The sequence below is a fragment of the Grus americana genome, chromosome 1 (assembly GCF_028858705.1).
Source record: "Grus americana isolate bGruAme1 chromosome 1, bGruAme1.mat, whole genome shotgun sequence".
In the NCBI taxonomy this organism is placed as follows: Eukaryota; Metazoa; Chordata; class Aves; order Gruiformes; family Gruidae; genus Grus; species Grus americana.
Genome location: NC_072852.1, coordinates 69,718,194 through 69,740,597, shown reverse-complemented (window position 1 = coordinate 69,740,597; position 22,404 = coordinate 69,718,194). Strand labels below are relative to the sequence as shown.

General features: G+C 42.2%; 1 protein-coding gene across 3 annotated transcripts in view; it reads right to left on the bottom strand.

The window, feature by feature from the left end:
• Positions 1–22,404, bottom strand: part of CACNA1C (calcium voltage-gated channel subunit alpha1 C) — a 490,567-nt gene that overhangs the window by 104,227 nt on the left and 363,936 nt on the right. For all 3 annotated transcript variants that reach the window (XM_054839051.1, XM_054839061.1, XM_054839042.1), the window contains exons 10-13: positions 20,250–20,340; positions 11,126–11,152; positions 8,861–9,021; positions 7,834–8,059 (exon numbers count right to left, since the gene is read on the bottom strand). In XM_054839051.1, the coding sequence (XP_054695026.1) occupies positions 7,834–8,059; positions 8,861–9,021; positions 11,126–11,152; positions 20,250–20,340 (505 nt within the window). The remainder of the gene's footprint in view (positions 1–7,833; positions 8,060–8,860; positions 9,022–11,125; positions 11,153–20,249; positions 20,341–22,404) is intronic.

Sequence of the window (22,404 nt, the reverse complement as noted above, 5' to 3'; positions counted from 1 at the left end):
TGAGATTCCACCATGGCCAATGTCCTCCACTCCCTTCTCCCAAGGCCTATAACATTGAACCTTTCTTTCCTTAGAGGACTCTGAATTTCTAGCCATATTTTCCTTAGATACAGAAGTTCCACTTGAAAAAGATGGCAGACACGTCTAGTGCTCTTACTCCTTTGACTCCTTTGAGGAAGCCGGATCTCTCGACATACGAATTTTTTTCTGAAGGTAGTGTAATCATTAGAGAAGAGGGTTCTTAAAATCCCAGTTAAATTAATATTTTTTAAAATGTCAGTGTAAAAAGAAGACTTTTCTTGTCTCATGGAAGACAGGAATGTTTGAGCAGCCCAATCACTTTATGAAGGTTAGCAATCTGATCTGCAGAGGGACACCACCATGTCCTCTGAAGTTCAACAACTGGTTCATCTCCAAGGGCTGAGCTTCAAAGAGAATTGTGATGTTTTCCCTCCAGCCCAGCTTCAGCACTTCGGAGAAAGCTAGAATGGTCTAAAGTTTAACTGCAATTAAAGAGATGAGCAATGAAAAACTACAGAGCAAAGGTAAGGGCATGGAAGCTGCAGGCTCAGTGCCACCAAATATCTGCACTGAATGTGCAATGTAACAGCTCGCTATATTTGCGTTTATGCTTACAGCTCACATACTTTCACGCTTTGGGAGGAAGGGAAAGTGACACAGGAAAAAGGAAAAATTCATTCTGATAAAACTTGACTGACTTTAACATCCTTAAACCAGAAACTGATGGGATTCAGAATATCTCTCCAAGTCCTCCAATGTCAGCCAGGACACACATTTTCTGGGTCTTTCTAGAAGTGCCCTTAAGAGGTATACAGTAAAGCTGTTACACATCTGAATAGTCTCAGCGACTCACTTTAAGCTTAAATGCCTTTCTATCTCAAAGCGCAACTGCGCAGACATTTATCAGGTCCGCATTTCTTACAAATGGCTCAATACCCGAGATTCAGTTTCTTATGAAACTATCATAGAATCATAGAACAGTTTGGGCTGGAAGGGACCTCAAAGGTCATCTAGTTCCAACCCCCCTGCTGTGGGCAGGGACACCCTCCACTAGACCAGGTTGCCGAAAGCCTCATCCAACCTGGGTGTAAACACTTCCAGGGAGGGGGCATCCACAGCTTCTCTGGGCAACCTGTTCCAGTGCCTCACCACCCTCACAGTAAAGAATTTCTTTCTAACATCTAATCTAAATCGACCCTCCTTCAGCTTAAACCCATCACCCCTTGTCCTGTCACTACACTCCCTGATAAACAGTCCCTCACCATCTTTCCTGTAGGCCCCTTCAGGTACGGGTAAGCCACAATTAAATCTCCCCAGAGCCTTCTTTTCTCCAGGCTGAACAATCCCAACTCTCTCAGCCTGTCCTCACAGGAGAGGTGCTCCAGACCTCTCATCAGCTTCATGGCCCTCCTCTGGACTCTCTCCAACAGCTCCATGTCCTTCTTGTACTGGGACTCCCAGAGCTGGATGCAGTGCTCCAGGTGGGATCTCACAAGAGCGGAGTAGAGGGGCAGGATCACCTCCCTCGACCTGCTGGTCCCACTTCTTTTGATGCAGCCCAGGACACGGTTGGCTTTCTGGGCTGCAAGCGCACACTGCTGGCTCATGTCGAGTCTCTCATCAATCAATACCCCCAAGTCCTCCTCAGGGCTGCTTTCAATCCATTCCTCGCCCAGCCGATAGTCATGCTTGGGATTGCACCAACCCATGTGCAGGACCTTGCACTTGGCCTTGCTGAACTTCATGTGGTTCGCACGTGCCCACTTCTCCAGCCTGTCAAGGTCCCTCTGGATGGCATCCCTTCCCTCTAGTGTGTTGACCACACCACACAGCTTGGTGTCGTCGGCAAACTTGCTTGAGGGTGCACTCAATCCCACAGTCCATGTTGCTGACAGAGATGTTAGTGCCGGTCCCAGTACTGACCCCTGAAGAACGCCACTCGTCACTGTTCTCCACTTGGACATTGAGCCGTTGACCACAACTCTTTGAGTGTGACCATCCAGCCAATTCCTTATCCACCAAGCGGTTCATCCATCGAAGCCACATCTCTCCAATTTAGAGACAAGGATGTCGTGCGGGACAGTGTCAAATGCCTTGCACAAGTCCAGGTGGATGACATCAGTTGCTCTTCCCTTATCCACCAATGCTGTAACCCTATCATAGAAGGCCACCAAATTTGTCAGGCACAATTTGCCCTTAGTGAAGCCATATTGGCTGTCACCAATCACCTCCTTATTTTCCATGTGCCTGAGCACAGTCTCCAGGATGATCTGCTCCATGATCTTGCCAGGCATGGAGGTGAGACTGACCAGCCTGTAGTTCCCTCGGTCTTCCTTTTTACCCTTCTTAAAAATGGGGGTTATGTTTCCCCTTTTCCAGTCGGCAGGAACTTCACTGAACTGCCAGGACCTCTCAAATATGATGGTGAGTGGCTTGGCCACTTCATCTGCCAGTTCCCCCAAGACCCGCGGATGCAACTCATCAGGTCCCACAGACTTGTGCACCTTCAGGTTCCTTAGATATTCTCGAACCTGATCTTCTCCTACAGTGGGTGGTTCTGCATTCTCCCAGTCCCTGCCTTCTGTGACCTGGGCAGTGTGGCTCAAGCATTTGCCAGTGAAGACTGAGGCAAAGAAGTCGTTGAGTACCTCAGCCTTCTCCATGTCCTGGGTAACCAGGTCACCCATTTCATTCCAGAGGGGAACCACATTTTCCCTCATCCTCCTCTTATCACTGACATACCTATAGAAGTTTTTCTTGTCCTTGACATCCCTGGCCAGACTAATTTCTGTCAGGGCTTTGGCTTTCCTAACCTGATCCCTGGCTGCTCGGACAGTTTGTCTGTATTCTTCCCAGGCTACCTGCCCTTGCTTCCACTCTGTAGGCTTCCTTTTTTTGTTTGACTTTGCCCAGGAGCTCCTTGTTCATCCACAGGGGTCTCTTGGTGTTTTTGCTTGACTTCCTCTTTGTTGGGATGCATCGCTCCTGAGCTTGGAGGAGGTGATGCTTGAATATTAGCCAGCTGTCCTGGGCCCCTCTTCCTTCCAGGGCTTTGTCCCATGGTATTCTACCAAGCAGATCCCTGAAGAGGCCAGAGTCTGCTCTCCTTAAGTCCAGGGTAGTGAGCTCGCTGTGCGCCCTCCTCGCTGCCCTGAGGATCTTGAATTCCACCATTTCACGGTCACTGCAACCAAGGCTGCCCTTGAGCTTGACATCCCCTACCAGGCCCTTCTTATTGGTGAGAATAAGGTCCAGCATGGCACCTCTCCTTGTGGGCTCCTCTATCATTTGGAGCAGCAAGTTGTCATCGACACATTCCGGGAACTTCCTGGATTGCCTATGCTCTGCTGCATTGTCCCTCCAACAGATGTTGGGGTGGTTGAAGTCCCCCACAAGGACCAGGGCTTGTGAGCATGAGGCTGCTCCTATCTGCCTATAGAGGGCTTCATCTGCTCCGTCCCCCTGGTCAGGTGGCCTGTAGCAGACCCCCACTATGATGTCCCCTGCCCCAGCGCTTTATCAAACTTGCTTTATCAAACTTAAAGCAATTAACTGAGATTACCTGGTGATAAGATTAGTGTTGTTTTATCTGTTTACTGAGTGCTAGCTAGAAATACAGCACCATTAGAATAGTAAAGAAACCAATCAGGGGGGAAGAAAAGAGCAAAAGGAAAAAGGAGGGGATAAGGAAGGCTTGACTTGACTAGGATGTGAAAATAACAATTGTCTTATCTTAGTGTCCTAGAAGCCTGACCTGAGGTTACCATCTGTCACATTAGGTGGTTGCAGAACTAACATGAAAACCCCCTCAAAGTGAGATCTGGGGTTACTCAATGAAACACAAGGCGTTTAAGACAGGAATGGTTGAAGCCCAGGACAAAGAAAAAGACTCTCACTACTTCGCCCTCTTTGGTTAATATACTACAAAGAAAAAACAGTTACACTAAATCTCAAGGCACTGCTGGATGGAATCAAGGGGTTTGGTCCAAGCAGCATGTAACGGCAGGTATGAGAGAAAGCTGTGCTGCTGCCTCAGACTTACAGCGAAATGAATGTGCTTCTTGACATCTCCCACTTGCAGATCTCAGATCCTTGAGGATGCCAGTGAATGAGGCACTGCAAAACCCCAGTGAGTAGGATGTGATTATGATCCCAGTTTCAAAATGGAGGAATGATGCAGAGAAATTTAATGGTTTGTTCAACATCTCTCACAAAAACCAATTGCAGAACTGGATTAGAACTTAATGTGTTCTTTTATTCTCTTCCCTCTCCTCTCCATTGCCTTCCACTATGTCTTTATGATACTGCCAATCACAGATGCAGAACTTAAAACAGTAGCAACAGCTGGCAGTATCATTGTAGGAAAGCTTCCCACACTGTTCATCCAATATAAAACCACTTTGAAAGCAGGTACAAAAAAAGGTGCCCTGTCTCTCCTCCCTGCAGTTAACAGAGGCATATCTAGTGGCAGGATGACATATAAAATATCAAATTTCATTATGCTGTTGCAAATAAATTGATTTATTTTTTAAGTATAAAGGACTAAATATAAGGATTTATAAAGCAGTAAAGGACTATTTATAAAGAGAAAATAATTGATCTTCTCAGAGCAAAGGGAGATTTTCTGCACAGCCCTGTAAAAATTAAGGAGAATAAAACAAACAGATTATATTGTCTGCTTGTCTAATGTGCAAGACTAAATGATTCTGAAGAGTGCTTATAATTTTGGAAGAAATGTTTGCTCTTGAAATTCTAAATGTGGTTTCTAAAATGATGCATTGTTCATCTGATGGTGTCTTTATTTGTTTCTATTATATTAGGGAGCTCTATTTGTGTTTTTCCTAGAAGTGTATCATCTTGACACACCCAGAATTTGTTAGTACTTGGTGTTTTACCATGGTGTTTACTACTCTGCTCTCATGAGACTCCACTTGGAGTACTGTGTTCAGCTCTGGGGCCCCCAACATAAGAAGGACATGAACGTGCTGGAGTGAGCGCAGAGGAGGGCCGCAAAGCTGATCAGAGGGCTGGAGCACCTCTCCTGTGAAGACAGGCTGAGAGAGTTGGGGTTGTTCAGCCTGGAGAAGAGAGGGCTCTGAGGACACCTTATAGCAGCCTTCCAGCATCTAAAGGGGGCCTACAAGAAAGCTGGAGAGGGACTGTTAACATGGGCATGCAGTGATAGGACAAGGGGCAATGGCCTTAAGCTGAAAGACGGTAGATTTAGATTAGATATAAGGAATAAATTCTTCACTGTGAGGGTGGTGAGGCACTGAACAGTTTGCCCAGAGAGGTTGTGGATGTCCCATCCCTGGAAGTGTTCAAGGCCTGGTTGGATGGGGCTTTGGGCAACATGGTCTAGTGGAGGGTGTCCATGCCCATGGCAGCAGGGGTGGAACTGGATGATCTTTAAGGTCGCTTCCAACCTAAACTATTCTACAATTCTACGAAAATCCATACAAATATATAAAGATTAGGCTACCTACTGATACATTCTCACCAGAGTCATTTTCCTGCTTTGTGCCTTTTTAATGCCCTTGATTATCACTATTTCCATCTCCACTATATGTCCCCATATCAGTGCTCATTTGACATAAAAAAATCACACTACATCCCTCCTACCCTTCCCAGCTTTCTAGGACTGCATCTTTCTGTATTATCGTTGCACTCAGGTGATGTATTCCACCAGTATTGATAACACTGTCAATAAATCATCATTGTATTTAGAGCTGAGTGAATAATAGAAAAATCTGTATTTTACTGGAGAACATCAGAGGTAAAAGTTTTGCTTTAATGCCAGAATATTCTCTCCTGCAGTAAGACATAAGTGGGCCTAAAATACTGCTTTGGAGGCTTGTGCTAGGGCCTTCCACACGAGGGTGAACTTCACCCACGAAGGGGAAAAATCATGAAGAAAATTATGAATAATTAAAAAACACAGATAAATCTGAGACTACTGCAACCTACTTGCCAATATTTTAGGAACGGGAAAGAAGGGAAAATCTGATTAATACATTATTCATTACGAGTTATTCCTCAGCTCTGTGCTTTACACACAGACCCATGTACAAATTGCAGGAGATGTATTCCAGGTAACATTTGCTTCCATGTAAAATCGTATTTTGGTTCTGTGGCAGAATGAAGGTAAATGTAACTAGTCCTACTGCTGGTTGGTTCCAATATCATATCTCTGCCAGAAGCTTTAGGAATAGTTGAGTACTCCAATAGCTCAAGCTTCCTAAAGTATTAATGATATTCTCTCAGTATTAGCCTTTTCTATTGGAGAATTCTCCTAGCTAGATTATATATTTTGTGTAGGAGTGGAAAAACAATGACCTCTCCAGGATGCTATGTTGAAGCTTATGCTTTTACAGCTATTGGTATGTTGCCCTGGGTGTATCCGATTACCCAATGCCTGAAACAGCTACTGCTTTCCTCAGAAACCAGGCCTGGGACTCAGTGATGATAGCTTTCAGACCCAAAGATCCAGGAAAAACAGTCACCAGATCAGAGACTCCCACTATTTCTGAAAGGGCAAAGATGCCTTACTTGCTGGAAACTCTTGTTAGCTGGAACACTTTTCCCTCTCCTATGATCACATGTCTAAACAAACCACCTTTTTAATAGTTGTAGGCTTGCTTTGGCCTCTGACTGTAAACTGATTTTCTGTCTCTGCCATCTGACCCTGAAAACCATCCAGCCTGCCAAAGAGTTGAGGCTCAGAAGCTTTAAGGGTAAATTTTGTATGATGCACAAGTCCAAGTCTGTTGTTTTTTCTGCCTCTCAGCTCTGCCATCTTGACTGTCTTCCAGTTTTGGTCTTGTTTTTCTCATGTGCTATGTTTTTTATCTCAGATTTGTCAGAAATTTCCTTTGGGGGAGTTTATAGCAATTCTAGGGACATTTTCATAGCTGAGCTTGCAGAAAACACACTCTTTCACCACCTCAGTCAAGATTTTTATAAGGTGATGATGGTGCCCACATGGGAAAAGGCAGACCCTGTGCTGCTTCGGGTGAGCACTTGGATAGATTTGTTCCAAAAGCTCCCATCTGGGTAAGATAGGAGCTGGTCTCTCCTGCAATCTCCTCTCAAGCTGAAAAACTCCTGCCAAACCAAGTTGGTGTTTTGGAGGTATCTGTGTGCAGGAAGCAGCGACTGTTTAACAGACACCACTGTGCCTTTAAGCAGAGGAAGAGGAGAAAGGAGGAGAAGGAAAAAGAGGGGAGACTGGAATCTGGAAAAGTCTGGTTTCTTCATAAAGCAGCTGCTTCATGCTGGACTCCTCTGAAGGAGAAGGGCTGGCAGCATCCTTTGCCTCTAGCTGCTGGTGTTGACACTACCTCCCGCTCAGGCCACTGTTGAGTCTACTGGAGCTGGCACGGGCTCCTCAGTCAAGTGTTGTTTTGGCTCAGAGCAGTCTTTCAGGCTCCTCTCTGTCACCATAAAGCAACAGAAAAGGTCACAAGGCTATCTGCTGGTTTGTTTTCACTTTGTGTTTTGCAGGGAACCATAAAAGCCCAAGCCCAGCTCACATTATCCTTCCAGATTTCAGCTTAACAATCTGCATGGTATCAAGTGTCTCCAGCCCCCTATGCCAGACTCCTCACCAATCCTTACCACTCACATCAGAGATATCCAGTCTCTACAGCCCTCCCCATCCTGCCTCAGATGATGAGAACTGTCAACCTAGCACTCTCGCTACCCAATTAGTACTAGAAAAAGTGAAAAAACATGGATGAGAGTGACTAGTGCCTATATATGTTGTGCATTAAGCAGTATCTCTCCTTCATTCCCAAAGAAACACAAAAGTACCTTGTGATTTTAAATATTCTTAGTAGTCGAACACATCTCAACACCGAAATGCCCAGTGGTGACATGATCTTTGTCTCAACCAGAATTGTTTCCAGGATTCCTCCACACACGATGAAACAGTCAAAGCGGTTGAAGAGGGACACAAAATAGGCCTGGAGACCAAGGCTGTACATCTTCAGCAGCATCTCTGCCGTGAAAAGAGCTAGCAGCACCTTATTGGCAGTATCTCATGAAAAGCAAACAGAAGCAGATTAATGAAACTTAGTCAAAAGATCACCACAGCTACCCATCGGCCCTTGCCTATAAGGAATGCCTTGTGGGATCAGTCTGAAAGGTTAACTTCATATAAACTTGGGTCAAAGAATGGACTTCAAAAGCGTGGGCATCTCATTCACAGAAATGTTTTACAAAGATGCTTACAGCGATTCTTATGTATTGCACATACAGCTGCGATGTATTACACAACCACACAACCTCCATGGCAGGGACATGCCTTCCTGTGCACAACCTCCCATCACATTTGTCATCTGCAGATGAGAGTGGGAATAGAAGAGCTGCTGTGCTACCTACTGTTGCTTAATTAAGCCTTTCAGATACTCTCACCTCCAGTGAGGATTCAACTGCTCTGCAGACAGAACTTTACAAATCACTCTTCCTCACCTCCCTGGTAACTAGAATTTATCATAAATGCCATTTCAGGAAAAACCTTGGAGAACCTGTGGCTCCCAGTAGCTATCCATAAATTGGAAATCCAGTTACTGCAAATATATACTTAGCATAAGCTCCTGATTTCACCTACACCCAGTGGAACACTGCTGTGCCCGGAAATAAGGAATTTGTGTTCTCCCTGAAGCTTCTCCCATTGTAGGCAGATATTTTGTTGTATTATTTAACATCCTCCACAGACAGAGGACTATTTGGAGCTGTGTATGCTCCCTTTACATTGTGTGGTCTAATGCATCAGCTCCTCCCTCGCCCCCTTTTTTGACACTGACCACAATGAACAGAACCATCAGCCTCTCCTCACCTTGGACCTCCGTGAGCCAGTCTGGCTGGTTGTAGTGTTCAGAGGCAATGGTAAGGGTGTTGAGAAACACCAGGAAGATCACCAACCAGTAGAAAACATTGGACTTGACAGCAGCGCGGCACTTTCTTCTGCAGAATCGATTCCATCGGCGCCAGTAACGACTTGAAAAATTGGAAAAGGAAAAGTTCTTTTCAGATAGGGATCCTTAGGCTACTGCAAATCTCTGTCAAGAGAGATTCTAGTTGTGATTTATTGTTCAAGAGCGATAGAGAATAACTTTGAAGTTCACCCTGAGAAACGTTCTCTCATTCTCATCTGAGTTGACAGTTGTGATCATCCTTCCTTTAGCTAAGGAATAAAGTTAGTCCTAAGCCAATTTGCAACATTCGGGGGTGAATAAACCTCTTCAAGCAATGTCTTAATTTGATTAAGACATCCATTGCAGCTACCCTGAGACGTTTTTTAGCCCAGTTCCCACAAAAATAATTATTCTTCTTGTATTTAATGCTTGTGGCCTGCAATAGGAACTTGCCCAGCCTCAGGATAGTCCATCAAAAGACAATCCAAAGGTCCATGGTATATAGTGGGTAAGTCCTTGGAGAGGCGAGGTCAAATACAATCCATGGAACATTTCCAAAATTCAGCAATGTTCAGGAGTAAGCCCAATACAAGGGCTAACTCTGAACAGAAAAACAAAACTGAGGGGACCTCAGCATCTCACCTTCATGTCTGGAACTAAGGATACCATTTGCTAATCAACAGATCTTTTAAAGTTTGCCTTCCATGAACACATCCCCTTGTGTCACTGATTTCTGAGGGTAATTACTAACCACAGAAGATATTTAAAGCTAATTACACACCTCCTACTCTTCAGAATTTAACTTGCATAGCAACCAGTTTCCAGGCAACACTTGCCACTGTATAATAAATCTAATAGTTTTATATAGATATTATATACATATATGTGTGTGTGCGCATATGTGTCTCTAAAGAGACACACACATACACAACATTACCAGAAAAGAGAACTTTTCTTGGCTAGTCATCTCTTATGTGTTATTTCCAGTGATAAACTATGGCCATGCTTGAGGTCAGGGTTCAGTGTCTATATCAACTAAAGCCAGGCAATGTGAACATTGCACATTGGCCAAGAAATTCACAACAGCTTTTTAACAGGTAATCAAATCCAGGCTGTTTTAGCTATGCAGTTTATAAAGGCACCCAGTCTAGCTAGCACAAACATTTAATAAGGGTTGTGTGTTTTGCAGCAGATTTAGGACAAGAAATGATCTTCCCAACTTTCAAAATGAGCACAACACTTAGACATTCATGTTGTCATTAAATCATTAGCAATCCCACACACTTTTGTGTGTACTTGTGCACAAATATGCGTGCGTGTGACTATATGATGATACAAGTACATTTTGTGCTCACACCTACATACAAATAAATCCATGGACTGTAGGAATGTGATCATGTATGCAATTCTTTGCACAGGGGTGCACATAGGCAGTATGTACGCATATGTGCATTCCTGAATTTACATTACCATTCACGATTTATGTAAGCTGAAGGACAGAGTTGCTCACTTGTTCCAGTTATTCTGAAAATATATTTAGTTTTTTATAAAATTAACTTTGAATTCAGAGTTATGGGGGCAGCTGGGCTCCTGCTGAAGAGGCAAAAATGAACCGAGACCTCAACAACCAAGTTCTATGAGTTCAGTCAGCCTTTCCAATAGAAACCCACAGATGACCACCTGGGGACTGCTTCACATTTTCAAAAGCTTTAAGTCAACGGAAAAATAAATACCACCAGAAAAACTCCACATGTCCCATGGTGAAAGGGAGAATTTCACGAATAAGATGCAAACCTCATCAGTTGAAAGATTTACAATCAAGCAAAGCGGAGTAGTGCAACAAAGTGTAGGAAAAAGAACCTTGAGCTGACAGGGTTGATGTGGATGGATGTAGTATAATTATGTGGCTGAACATTTTTTTCTTCTGCTTTTATATTTTATGGCTTGAGATATGTAGGTAGCAATCAGATAGGTGCTTCTGAGTGAAATACTGTCAGTAGTCCCTGTGCCTTATTTCAGTATGAAACTAAGAAAAAGGATCTTGATTTTTGGTAGATGACTAAAATCTGACAAGTTTGGCAGTGTCTCCTAGAATCACTACTGTGTCCCACAGATGCAGGAGTAAACCACAAAGTAAAGAACAAAAGCCATGGAAAGGAGGAAAAGCAAAAGTCAGTTTTACTTACCTAAACTTTGATTTTGAGATCCGATGCCTGAAAGATAAGAATTGCCATTAAAGTCTCTGAAGCTGTCCCATGCCTCCCAGAGTTTTATGAAAACAGAAAGAAAGCTCAATTTTTTAGTTGATGCTGTTTTCCTCTTGAATCTCCTGTAAGTCAATGCAGGCATTGGGCATGGCTAGAATTCCCCGATATACAAATCTTATTGTTTGGCAGGAGTCATGAAGCAGGAGTCATGCCATGATGGGATTCTACCACCTACAGACATCAGTGAACTAGCTTTTCTCTTGGGTAAAAGGCTGGCCTAATGCTAGAGGCACTCTACATCTGCTACCAATTTTATTTTTCAAGTAAGACTTTTTTTTTTAGTCATTAGGTTTTTTTCTTATATTAATATATGTATGGATTTATACAGACAGACTTGTTCCTTTCAGACATCACCTGTCACTTCAGGATATATAAGCGTATTATGAAACCATGGGGAAAACAATTTTTTCTTTTTTCCAGTAACTGAAGGAAAAACAGTGCATGGTGGATATTTTAAAACTTAGATACTAACACTTATTTGTCTTTGTTATCTATGTGCATTGGTTTGAATTCAAAAGAATCTCAACAATAACAGATTCTGTTGCTATCAATGAAATTTTGGGAATTAAGCATTCCTGAAAATTTGTCCGTGTTTCCACTATATATGTGTTTAAATATCTAATTTCATGCACTTGGATTTATTCAGCTAAATCATCTCATTAGCCTTTTATGAGAAGTTACAGGCAAAGCTAGAGATAGATTCCAGTTCTCTAACCACTACCTTGCTCTGCTTGACACATGTCCTGTAAGGCCTTTGAAGTCTTTGGCTGTCTCTTGGTTCATACATAATGGCGCAGAGAGAGAAATAAGGGTATGTGGATGCAATGACATGAGACAGAGGTGATTTAGGAAGCTGCAGAATCCACTACCAATAACAAAAGAAATGAGAATCTAGGGAATGACTATGAACAAGATATTTCTGCTGGGCTGAAGCATTTCTTGAGGTTCCCTCTATGACAGGAAAGAGATTCATTGTTGACAACAGTCAGCAAAGGTCTTACTGTACTGCTTAAAAATGGATTCATTGTTAGATGTGGGACAAAGCAATTCTCAAAGCATCTAACACTACTTTCAGCAGCAGTCTTAAAAATGGCCACGTCCCTGTTTGAGGACATCAGTCACTGACAAGTAATCAGTGATGGGTCAGCTTCCTTACGTGGAAGAGATTTTAGTGATGGGAACATTTCACCAGCAGATGGTCTAAGCCAAAAAAAAAAAAAAAATCCTTTGCACTGAATACCTCATTCCTGCTGTGTCACAGGCAGCTTGTCTAGGCCACATACTAGGCAGCAGTGTGGTTACAGAGACATGCAAGAACTCTTTTGATAGAGAGGAAATAATGCACTTACTGAACAGAATGCTAAATTATGCTGCAGAGGCAAAGTGAGCTTTAACAAGGATGACAAGCGAAGCACCTACAAAGCACTTCCTAAATGTTAAAGCTATCCCAACTTCTCACTGAGAATTCTTGCTTGATAAGCACTACCTACAAACTGCAATGGATCAGATTTACAGGCAACAGGACAGAAGGCTCAAAGAGAGAGGAAAGAAAAAGAAGAAAAAAAAAATCACAATAAAGGAGAAAGCTGGGCACTGAAAATGAGATGGCAAGGACTTTCATAGGAAAAGGTTATGGGGTTGGGGAGGAAAAGAGAGCAAGAGAGATGTCCTGGGGAACCTGCCTGGTGGAAGGTGAAGGACAGGGAGTGTGAAGTCCTCTGGTGACCTCTCTGGTAATGGTTTCCCAGTAAGGGAGCTGTGTGACATTTAAGGAATCATTTATTTAAGCAAAAGAGATGTGGCAGGTGTAGTACTCATCATGCATGTGATAATTGTATCTTTGGAGCATTATGAGCAGCAGCCAAGTGCATTCAGTGCTCCCACAGGTTAGCTACAGCCTTCCCCCCCCTTGCCTTACTGCTGTGGCAGAAGGCTTTATCACATGTGGGTGTGCTATATATATAGAACAGGACAAGGAAGGAGGAAGAGATTTATATTTAGAGGCAGAATCCAAGAGTGAAATGGGATTTTGGAAACACGAACTGTACAATAACTGATTCTGAAAACGTTATGCCCAAATCTGAAACACATTTTTCAAATGACCCTTATGATCAAGAATATTTTGTCTTTCAGAACTGGGGTTTATTACGTCATATAAAAATGCTTTTATGGTGTCACTAGGTGTTGTCAAATAGCCTGGATTTGGGGCCTTGCCATGGCCTCTTTGTGACACTCCAAACCAGCACTTGCCAGGGGTTCAGGTTGGACCAGATTATCTGCTGAGTTTAAACATGATTCTCTTGCATCCCTAGTATCCTGGGAACTTTATGTCACTGGGAGATAGAGAGTTGTCCCCATTTGTGTCCATTTTTGGAATGTCTTGAGAAACTATTGTTTAAAATCATGATGTAGGAGCCTATATGAAAACCATTTAAGATCACTAGTGAGTGTTTTTATCATAGGAAACATGTAACTCAATTATCTTGTAGAAAGACAAACACAAAAATCAGACCTCTATTGTTTGATTAGCTATCTTTTACATTCTCGAAAACTCTTCTAATGTTACATAGTTATGTACCACATACAGATAAAACAGTGAAATTTATAGATTTTATCAACATAAACTCAGGATAATCAGCATAATTCAAATGCAGTGAGATATCCCACATTCTGAGAGATAAAGTCTTTGTTTCTCTGTTCATGGTGGACACCAGAGAAGAGAAACTATGCACTTGTGAAGGATGTGACACTCTTGTATAACAGGGATTGAGGACTTTGTGTAATTGTACACATAACAAACAATTCCGGAAAGATCTTGCAGGTCTCCAAGCATGACACAAAAGCCATGTTCTAGGTGTAGAAATTACTAAACATTATCTGGCATGCTGGTCACAACTACTTTTACACTATATGATCCTGCCTATAGGCAACTGTCTTCAAGAGGACTTACAAAAGCCCTTGGATACTAGTAGAAGCTCTCAGAAAAGCAGTAACAGAAATTTACTTACTATGCCTCTAGGTTATACACAACTTTGGGAAACATCCAAAGACCTGCACTGTGCATATCTTACAGATTTTAGAACTGTGATAACACAGTCCTGATGTGATACTGATTCTGTTTTGGTGCAATATGGTGCATTCATGCAGTTACTGGTCAAGCGGCACAACGTTTTTCCCTCTCTCTATTCCTGCTGATGACATTTCATTGCTTCTATTCAAGACACTGGCATCCCTGAAGAGAAGATGCCCACCCTAGGGTCCTTTTTCCCACATATTACCAGGACAAGAGTATATAGTGATATGACATACCTCATAATCTCTCAGCCTGATAAAGTGTTAGGGCTAAGTTCTACCCTCAGCTATGCCTCTGCGATTCACACTGAAGCAATGGGCTTCCATCCTTCTGCCTGCTATCCTCTGTACGACGCCATTAACACTGGGGAGTTGTACAGGGACAGGCAACGACCATTTCTTATTTCTGACCATTAATTAAAAGCTTCTAGCAAAACAGAACAGATGACCGGCCCTGGAGATCTTGCGTTCTGATGTGGACTGAGATTCTCCTGCTGAGGCAACCACTGAATTTCAACAGAGTCCACACAGCGATGCCTCTTCTCTTTTCTTTACATTCTTGCCCTTCTTGCAGGGACACTGGAGAGCATGCTGACCTGACTGGAGTGATGCTGGTTTTAAGAGAGAGGTGGTTGTTGGCCTGCAGTAGTAAGAATCTACAGAATATCCTTATGAAAACCAGATATGTCTAGCTTAAAATTGAGCTGGTTTGCTATTCAACAGGTTTTCTTACAGGCTGGGAAAATAGGCCAGCGTTCAGTACTTAGTGAATAATCTTGTTCTCCCTGTGGCAAGTCACAGGCAAGGCCTGTCACAGAATCCGAAGTAGGAAGACAATTCCTCCTCCACAAGGGCATGCTATTGTCCTTTAGACGCATCTAGAGCTGACTGTGAATATCAAAAGCACCTTACTCATAATACATCGGAGAGCAGTAGCTGAGGCTGACACATAAGAGTCGATCCTGTGTGTTTTCCTGCTGAAATCAGCAGTGGTTTCAGAGCTTTGGGCAGACTTTTCTTACCACTGCTCCTGATGTGATGGGGACTTTGGTCCTCACAGAAGGAGGCTCTCTTCTCATTAGGAGAAAACCAGCAGCAAACTGACTCTTTTGCCTTTACTGCTGGCTCCTATGCTGATTATTGTAAGAACTGCATAGGAATTATTTTCCCAGCCAGAAAAGCACCAAGGGAAAATCACTGATGGTTCAGCTGCCAAGGAAAGCTTCCATTGTTCATAATATTTTCAGGACACACGGTTTTCAGTTGGAAAGCCAGTGTAGGTTGTTCATTTTGTTTTATCCTGTTTTATTGTTTTAACCCTCTTTGGTGGAAAAGCAATTGAACTGTCCCCCAAATGTATGGAAACCCTGGCCAAGGTGAAAATGCCAAGTGGCTTATTGTTTCAATGAAAGCAGATAATTTTAAGCTCTCTTTCCCTTTGAGCTCAAGTGCTTCACTTTTCTATTGAGGCTCTATGGAACATTAGTTTTCACAAAGGTCTTTTTTTTTATCTAATACATATGTATAATAGCAAGCTCTATTGTGGCACTCCAGATCTGTATGGTTGTATTAGAAAATTAGCATTCTGGTTGTACTGGAAGATTATATATGCTGACATCCCGCACAGAACAGATTACTACTGATTATGAGCAATAGCCTGTCCTCAGGAATCTAAGTCCTGCACAGCAGTAACCATAGAGGCTCAGAGAAATTACTCGCTATTGGGAAGCCCTGGGTATAAGGCTATCCTGTAAATAGAAACCCATTGCTCCTACTTCTGGGTTTATCCCACTGATGCTTGCTGCAGAGGAAACACACTTTGTACTCAGAGGCAACAGGTTATTAAAGCTGTGACACCTCAGAAGTAAGATAAGTTCCACTTCCAAATGTTGTCCCTGAGGATAAAATTTGTGTTTCTACTGCAGGGCAGGTGTCAGTGCAGTACAAGGCAATACCATGACAGGGATGATATACTGTGGAAGCTGTGGGACGCTTTTCAATGTCCCGTGGAACCCTACAAAGCCTTTTTCAAATTCAGATGCCTGATAAAGCTAACACCCATCTTAGGAAGGGAACTAGTTCCTGCCACAGCTCTCCTGATGGCAGCAGAATTACAGCAGGAATCAATATGAATGAGGTGGGTTTTTTTGTTTTAGCTCTAAGAAACTGGATCTACACAATAAGCAAAGAGAGATCAGATGTTAGATTCCTCCTGAAACTCCTTCTACTCATTTGAAGACTGGCGTTGCTCCAGAGAGCACAGCTGATGAAGGCAGTTTCTATAGTATGGATACTATAGAAATAAAAGCTTCTTTGAAACAATTCATCAGTAGGAGATAGCTTGTGTTTGAGAGGTACTCTCCTGATCTCACATAGCATATGTCTCTGTGGAGCTGAGAAAGGCTGTCAGGGAAGATCTCCTTTTCCAAAAGGCATGCTTGAGCCTGGCTTCTCAAACAGATCTTTCTGTCATACACAGACCCAGCCTTTCAAAGCTCTACAGCTTTTTATAACAACAGAAGGAACAGCCAGTAATTTTAAGTTATCTTCAATAAAAATGCTTTTTCTTTCAGTCTCCTGGGTACTTTCTTCTTTTTATCATGAGCACATTCTGATGTCAAGCTCAGCCTGTCACCATGGTGGTGGCACTGGGGTGGCTAAATACCCTAGCAGCCTGATGCCACTAAATAAATAAATATATTACCTTTGACTTGAAATCTCCCTGTTGCTTCAGTCATGTCTGGTTGCAGCTTGCCCAGTGCAGTCTCTGCCCTCTGGGGAAAAATGTGTTTATGGCAAGGCAATGAGGACTCATGGCTCCTAGGTGATTTTAGTAGGCTGGTAAAAATGAAGACTCATCTGCAATAGGTGAAACTCAACAATCGAAAAAAAACTTGTCTAGCCATTTCAACTGTAAAAACAAAATCCAGAGGGCAGATGACTGCTCAAAAGTCCGGGCCTAATCTTCAACTAGAGTAAATCAAGATGGCATGACTATAATTGTTAATGCTTACTCAAAGTCACTAGTACTAGATGAGGAACTTATTTGAAAAGCTCAGCTGACTTGAATTATCTCTATTCTTGAACACTGGGCCAAATTCTGATTATCTTAGTTAGGTTCCAATAAGAGAAAATACTCACTCAAAAAAATTCTTGCTTACATTTTCTATGTTCCAGCAGGGATATTGGCCTATGGGTTGTTTAAATGAGGACTTAGTGAGAAGAAGAGGACTTAATAGTTCTTGAAACCAGGAAAGCTGGTTTCTCTCTCTTCCTGAGTGTAACAAAACAAACCAGAAAGGATTCCAAGCCTCAGAATCAAAGGCAGATCTAAATTTACCCATAACTAAGGAATTTTGAGCTCCACAAGTTTGAAACAAACATTTTACAAAAGCAGGAAGCATTGGCAAAATTTGTGTCTCACTCCAGAATTTCAAATACAGCCATTCATTTTCCTGGATGAAGCAGCCTATCCATCTCTTAGAGATGAAAAGCAATCTGAGTGAGGCCTTGAGGATCTTGACTGTCCTTGGGTAAGGGGTAAAAAAACCCTTCTCAATAACAGACTTTAATTCCCCTACTATACATCACCCATTTTCAAGTAAAGTGGAAAGTGGCAAGGAAACTATTTATCTCCCTGAATCTTACATGTTCTGCTCCGGTGAAACTTAGGGCCCTGTTTTAACATTTACAACATGGGAAGAATAAATGAGGCTCTCCTTTTCCTATCGTTTTCCTATGCCTTCTTCCCTAAAATGTGTCGGATGTAGCCATCCCTTCTCCTAGTGGCAGGAGTAGAGTGATCATAGTGCCAGACCACAGTACTGCCATTCTCCTGTGAGCACACTGGTGTATTTTTTAATGTAAACTCCATTCTAAGTCATGATTATGTTTAGAGTTCAGGTTAACTTCAGCTCTCCTGGCCACATTCCAGCTAAGATAATTATGTTCTGCTTGCCAAAATTCCCCACGCAGTTTCAGTGCAAAACAAGCTATCCCTCATACATCTCCTTATACATTTGTGCCTTTTGTTTTTAAACACCTGTCACATTTTACCCTGAAGGTGGCCGAACTCTAATGCTGTTAAAGCAATCCCTACATTTACAGTTCACAAAGTGCTTTAGGATCCTTTGGGATTAAGGACATTAAATGAATGCAAGCTGTAATATTAAAAATATATGCAACTTTATAGTAGCAGTTGCCATTGCTGTTGGCACTGTGTAGCACCAGGGGACCCATTGTGTTGAGAACCATAACTGCAGAATAGAGATGGCTCTCCAAATTGGATCCAGCTGGAAGAAGTGGTCACATCCAGCTGCTGCTTCCTGTAATGCTGCAAGAGCACAAGCAACTTGGTGGGGTGCTAAAGGAAGGGCTACAACTGCCTCTGTGCCGTGAATAGATCTAGCCTGTTCTTTCAGAAAAGAGTTCACATTCTAAACTAAAATGCCAGACTCAGCAGGTAGGCAACAGCAGGCAGGTGAAGGAAAGCTATCACAAATAATTTCTCCTGGGGTTTGTAAGCCACTGGCTGACACTTACAGGAAAGCAGATTGAATTTACAACATATTCCACATATCACATCTTGTAGTGCAGATAAGATCTCCTCCTCTTCAGTTTTTTGAGGAGAGGGCCAAGGGTGCGTGTGGGAGATACAATCAAGGTTTATGAAGTCATGGAAGTGACAGATAAGCTGAATGCAGAACTGTTGATCACCAAATTTCACAGTGTTAGGAGGAAAGGATGTTGACTGAAAGAATAAGTAGATCAGCTTAAAACAGATACAAGAAAGAAAGTACTTGTCTACACAGCAGGTAGTGAACTTCTGAAACTTGTTGCCACCGGAGATTGTAAGGGTAGACAGCCTTAGGGGGTTCAGATAAATCCATGGCCGACAGGTCCATAAATGGCCTCTAAAGGCAAAAAGCAGAACTCTGCCCTCTAACAACTCTAATCCACTAAGCATGAATTTGGGAGCACTAAAAGGGGACTGGAAAGTACGCAATGGCCAGGCTTGTGCTCTTGCCCTCCTGTCACTGTCAGGACCTGAACACTGGGCCAGCTTCTCCTCGGGTTGGACAAAATAAAGCATTTGTCATGTACTTATGATGAGCATTTGACCACCACTGAAGGGCTCAAGGTATACCCAAGGACAGGACAGGACAGAGCCTCAAAATACTCCAGCATGGTACAAGCTATACCACTGATATGCTTAGCCCATTTTTCAAGGAAATTTGGAGGGACCAACATATTCCCCCCACAGCATAAAGTCCCTTCTTGTTCAAGTGATGCAAAAGGGTAGAAAGGACTCCTCTTGCCTATTCTTGCTTTCTGTGATGTTAAAAAAAATATACCATACAATGGTATATTACAGTATTTCATAAGTTCTATCTCATACATTCTTGAACATCTCCATTAACTATAATGGTACAATCTCAAGGAGGCATTACTCCCTCCTAACTGATTCATTTCTGTGTCACTACAGTATTATGTTCAGCATTTGAAGGGTGTAATTCAGGCTGCAGGATGGGAGTTATCATACATGTATTTCTATTACAAGATGCTGTAAAGTGTGCAGGAATCATTAAAGAAATTAAAATAGACCAGTCATTTCCACTCTTTGGTCTGCATATACTGGATTTGATTAGCTATCACCAACGAGGAATTTTAAAATAAGAACACTCTTATCCATCAGTTCTTCTTTTAGCTACTATGCAAAACCAGATCTGCTTTTCCTGGGCATTCTGTGCTTTATTTACATCTATGTAAACCCAGAGGCTCTCCACTAATGTGCATAGTGAGTTTACATTGCAATTAAGATAAGAACTGAGATCAAGAGATCTTCTGTACCCTCTCCTTTCACACATCGTGGGGTTTTCTTCCCCTTAAAAAGCCTGACATTTGCCCTGGCTTTAACCCATCAAGCTCAATCCAACCCCTGCATACAATATATCTGTGTATATGTACTCACGCTAGCCTAGCACCGCAGTTTTCCCCTTCAATATCTGCTCCAGGAACGTTGTCTGTGTTCACGGACTCGGTCTCACTGGTGGGCATGCTCACTGTAAGAGTCAAAGGGAAGAAAAAGAGAAGGTTGGCCATTAGAACCTGGCACATCTATTCATGTGTCACATGAGTGAAGGAATTGGCTTAATGAAAAGACTCTCAGCTGCAGCTCCTGAGGGAGGATTAAGCAATTCGCTGAGCAAGTTTCATGCCTCCCTGCACAGGCCAGGCTGGGCAGGTAGACTTCAGAAACATATACAGGTTATTCAAATGCTAAAGAAAAGGGAAGAAGCAGCTGCTCTCTTTCTTTCAGAGTCAGTTCCTGGGAATTTTATGAATGAGAACCATTGAAAATTAGAGAACCTGGCAAAGCCAACAAGAAGCTTTTGTTTGATTCAATGGAACATTTAAAAAAAATTGCCCCTTTGTTTGCATCAGCCCAACCACCTCACTGCCCTCCCCAATCTTTTGTGCAATGATTAGACTACAAATAAAAAGTAACAGATTGACATGTATTCAGACAAATGGCTTCTGTTAGCCTGATAGCAAGTACCACATAAATAATATTGATGGCTCATCGGTCATATGCTAACCATTAATGTGTTTCAATCTTAAACTGGACCTGTAGGGATATGAGGGGAATTCAGACTTTCTGATCCATTCAGATATTACCAACAAAGGACCTAATGAATATGGACTATGGTGAAGATTTTACATTGGCACTCACCAACTAAGAACTGGACAGAATCTCCTAGGCTTTCACAGAAGTATCATGCAACAAACATCAAATGAAAGCAACCTTAGGTATGAACCCGTCTCATCTGGATTCAAGGACCTGTCATGTTTTGTATCTGTTATCAAACCTCAATATTTTATTTGCTTCTACAGATCCTAAAAAAAAAAATAATCACAATTTCCATTCTACTAATTGCTCCCAGCTCCTATATGAGCTCTAATAACTCCTTAATATATAACCATTCAACATAAGTTAGGACAATGGACAGGATCCAACATGTCTCCTCTTCCCTTTTCCCCCCTTTTCAAATACACAAAACAAATGAAAAAATGATACTTAAAACTGAATGATGGAGGAGTTAAACATATCTCTCAGATGCCTGGTAGAACTTTAGAACATGACCTGTATTAACAGTTGGATATATATCTCAGATGAGACTTGAGAGCATGCACTATTAGCTGTTGGAAAGGTTTCTAATAGCCTGTAAGAATACATTACTCAATACTAAGAACACAACAATTTGTGGCTCCTTGGCGCAAAAGGAGGCAACGTAGAATAAATATGTTCCACATTTCAATTGGGTGGATGTTTAATGGGCCACGGGACCAGGTCTTCTTTCAGAGGCTATGAAGATCAGAAGGTTCTTCCAAAGAGGTCTTGGGTTCCTGCTTTGAAAATATTATGGTAGAAATGTCCCTCAAAATTAACTATCTTTCCTTCAGCCCATCCAACAATTCACGTGATTACAACATAAGTCTTAGGAAATCTGAAGTTCTTGTGCTGTGTTCTTAGGACCATAAGAATGGACTCTCTAGCACTCTTGACATAACTATGAAATATTGTATTCTAATGGTGCCTGCTCCTCTACAAAGACTAGATGCTTTAATAATCTTCTCTATTTGGAAAGAAAAATTAAGGAATCAATTGAATTCATATTTTGATGTACACTAAACATTCAAGTAAGCTGTAAGAAAAAACAATATTCATAATTAAAATTTTTAGTCCAGATTAAGCCCTTCAGGAAACATTGATATTTCACAAGTCATCTTTGAAGATGAGGTAAAGCACTTCCAAGACATATTTGAGCTTATTTGCAAATGGAAAACAATTTTGAAGACATTAGCAAGAGATTGATTTGCAGAGCAGCTTATTATCTTGAGTGCATGAAGAGGACACTGCACAAGCAATAGAAAAAGCAAGGCATGCACATGCAGAAGTATATAAAGCCATATTATACGTCAGTCTGTATAGATATATAGGCACATACACACAGAGACATACGCAGTGTGGACACAGAGTGCAGTGGAACATTACCATGGGTTTCTGTGGAGTGACTAAACCAAGCAAACTTTCCTTTCTTCTTATCAGGCAAGCCAGCTGGAGT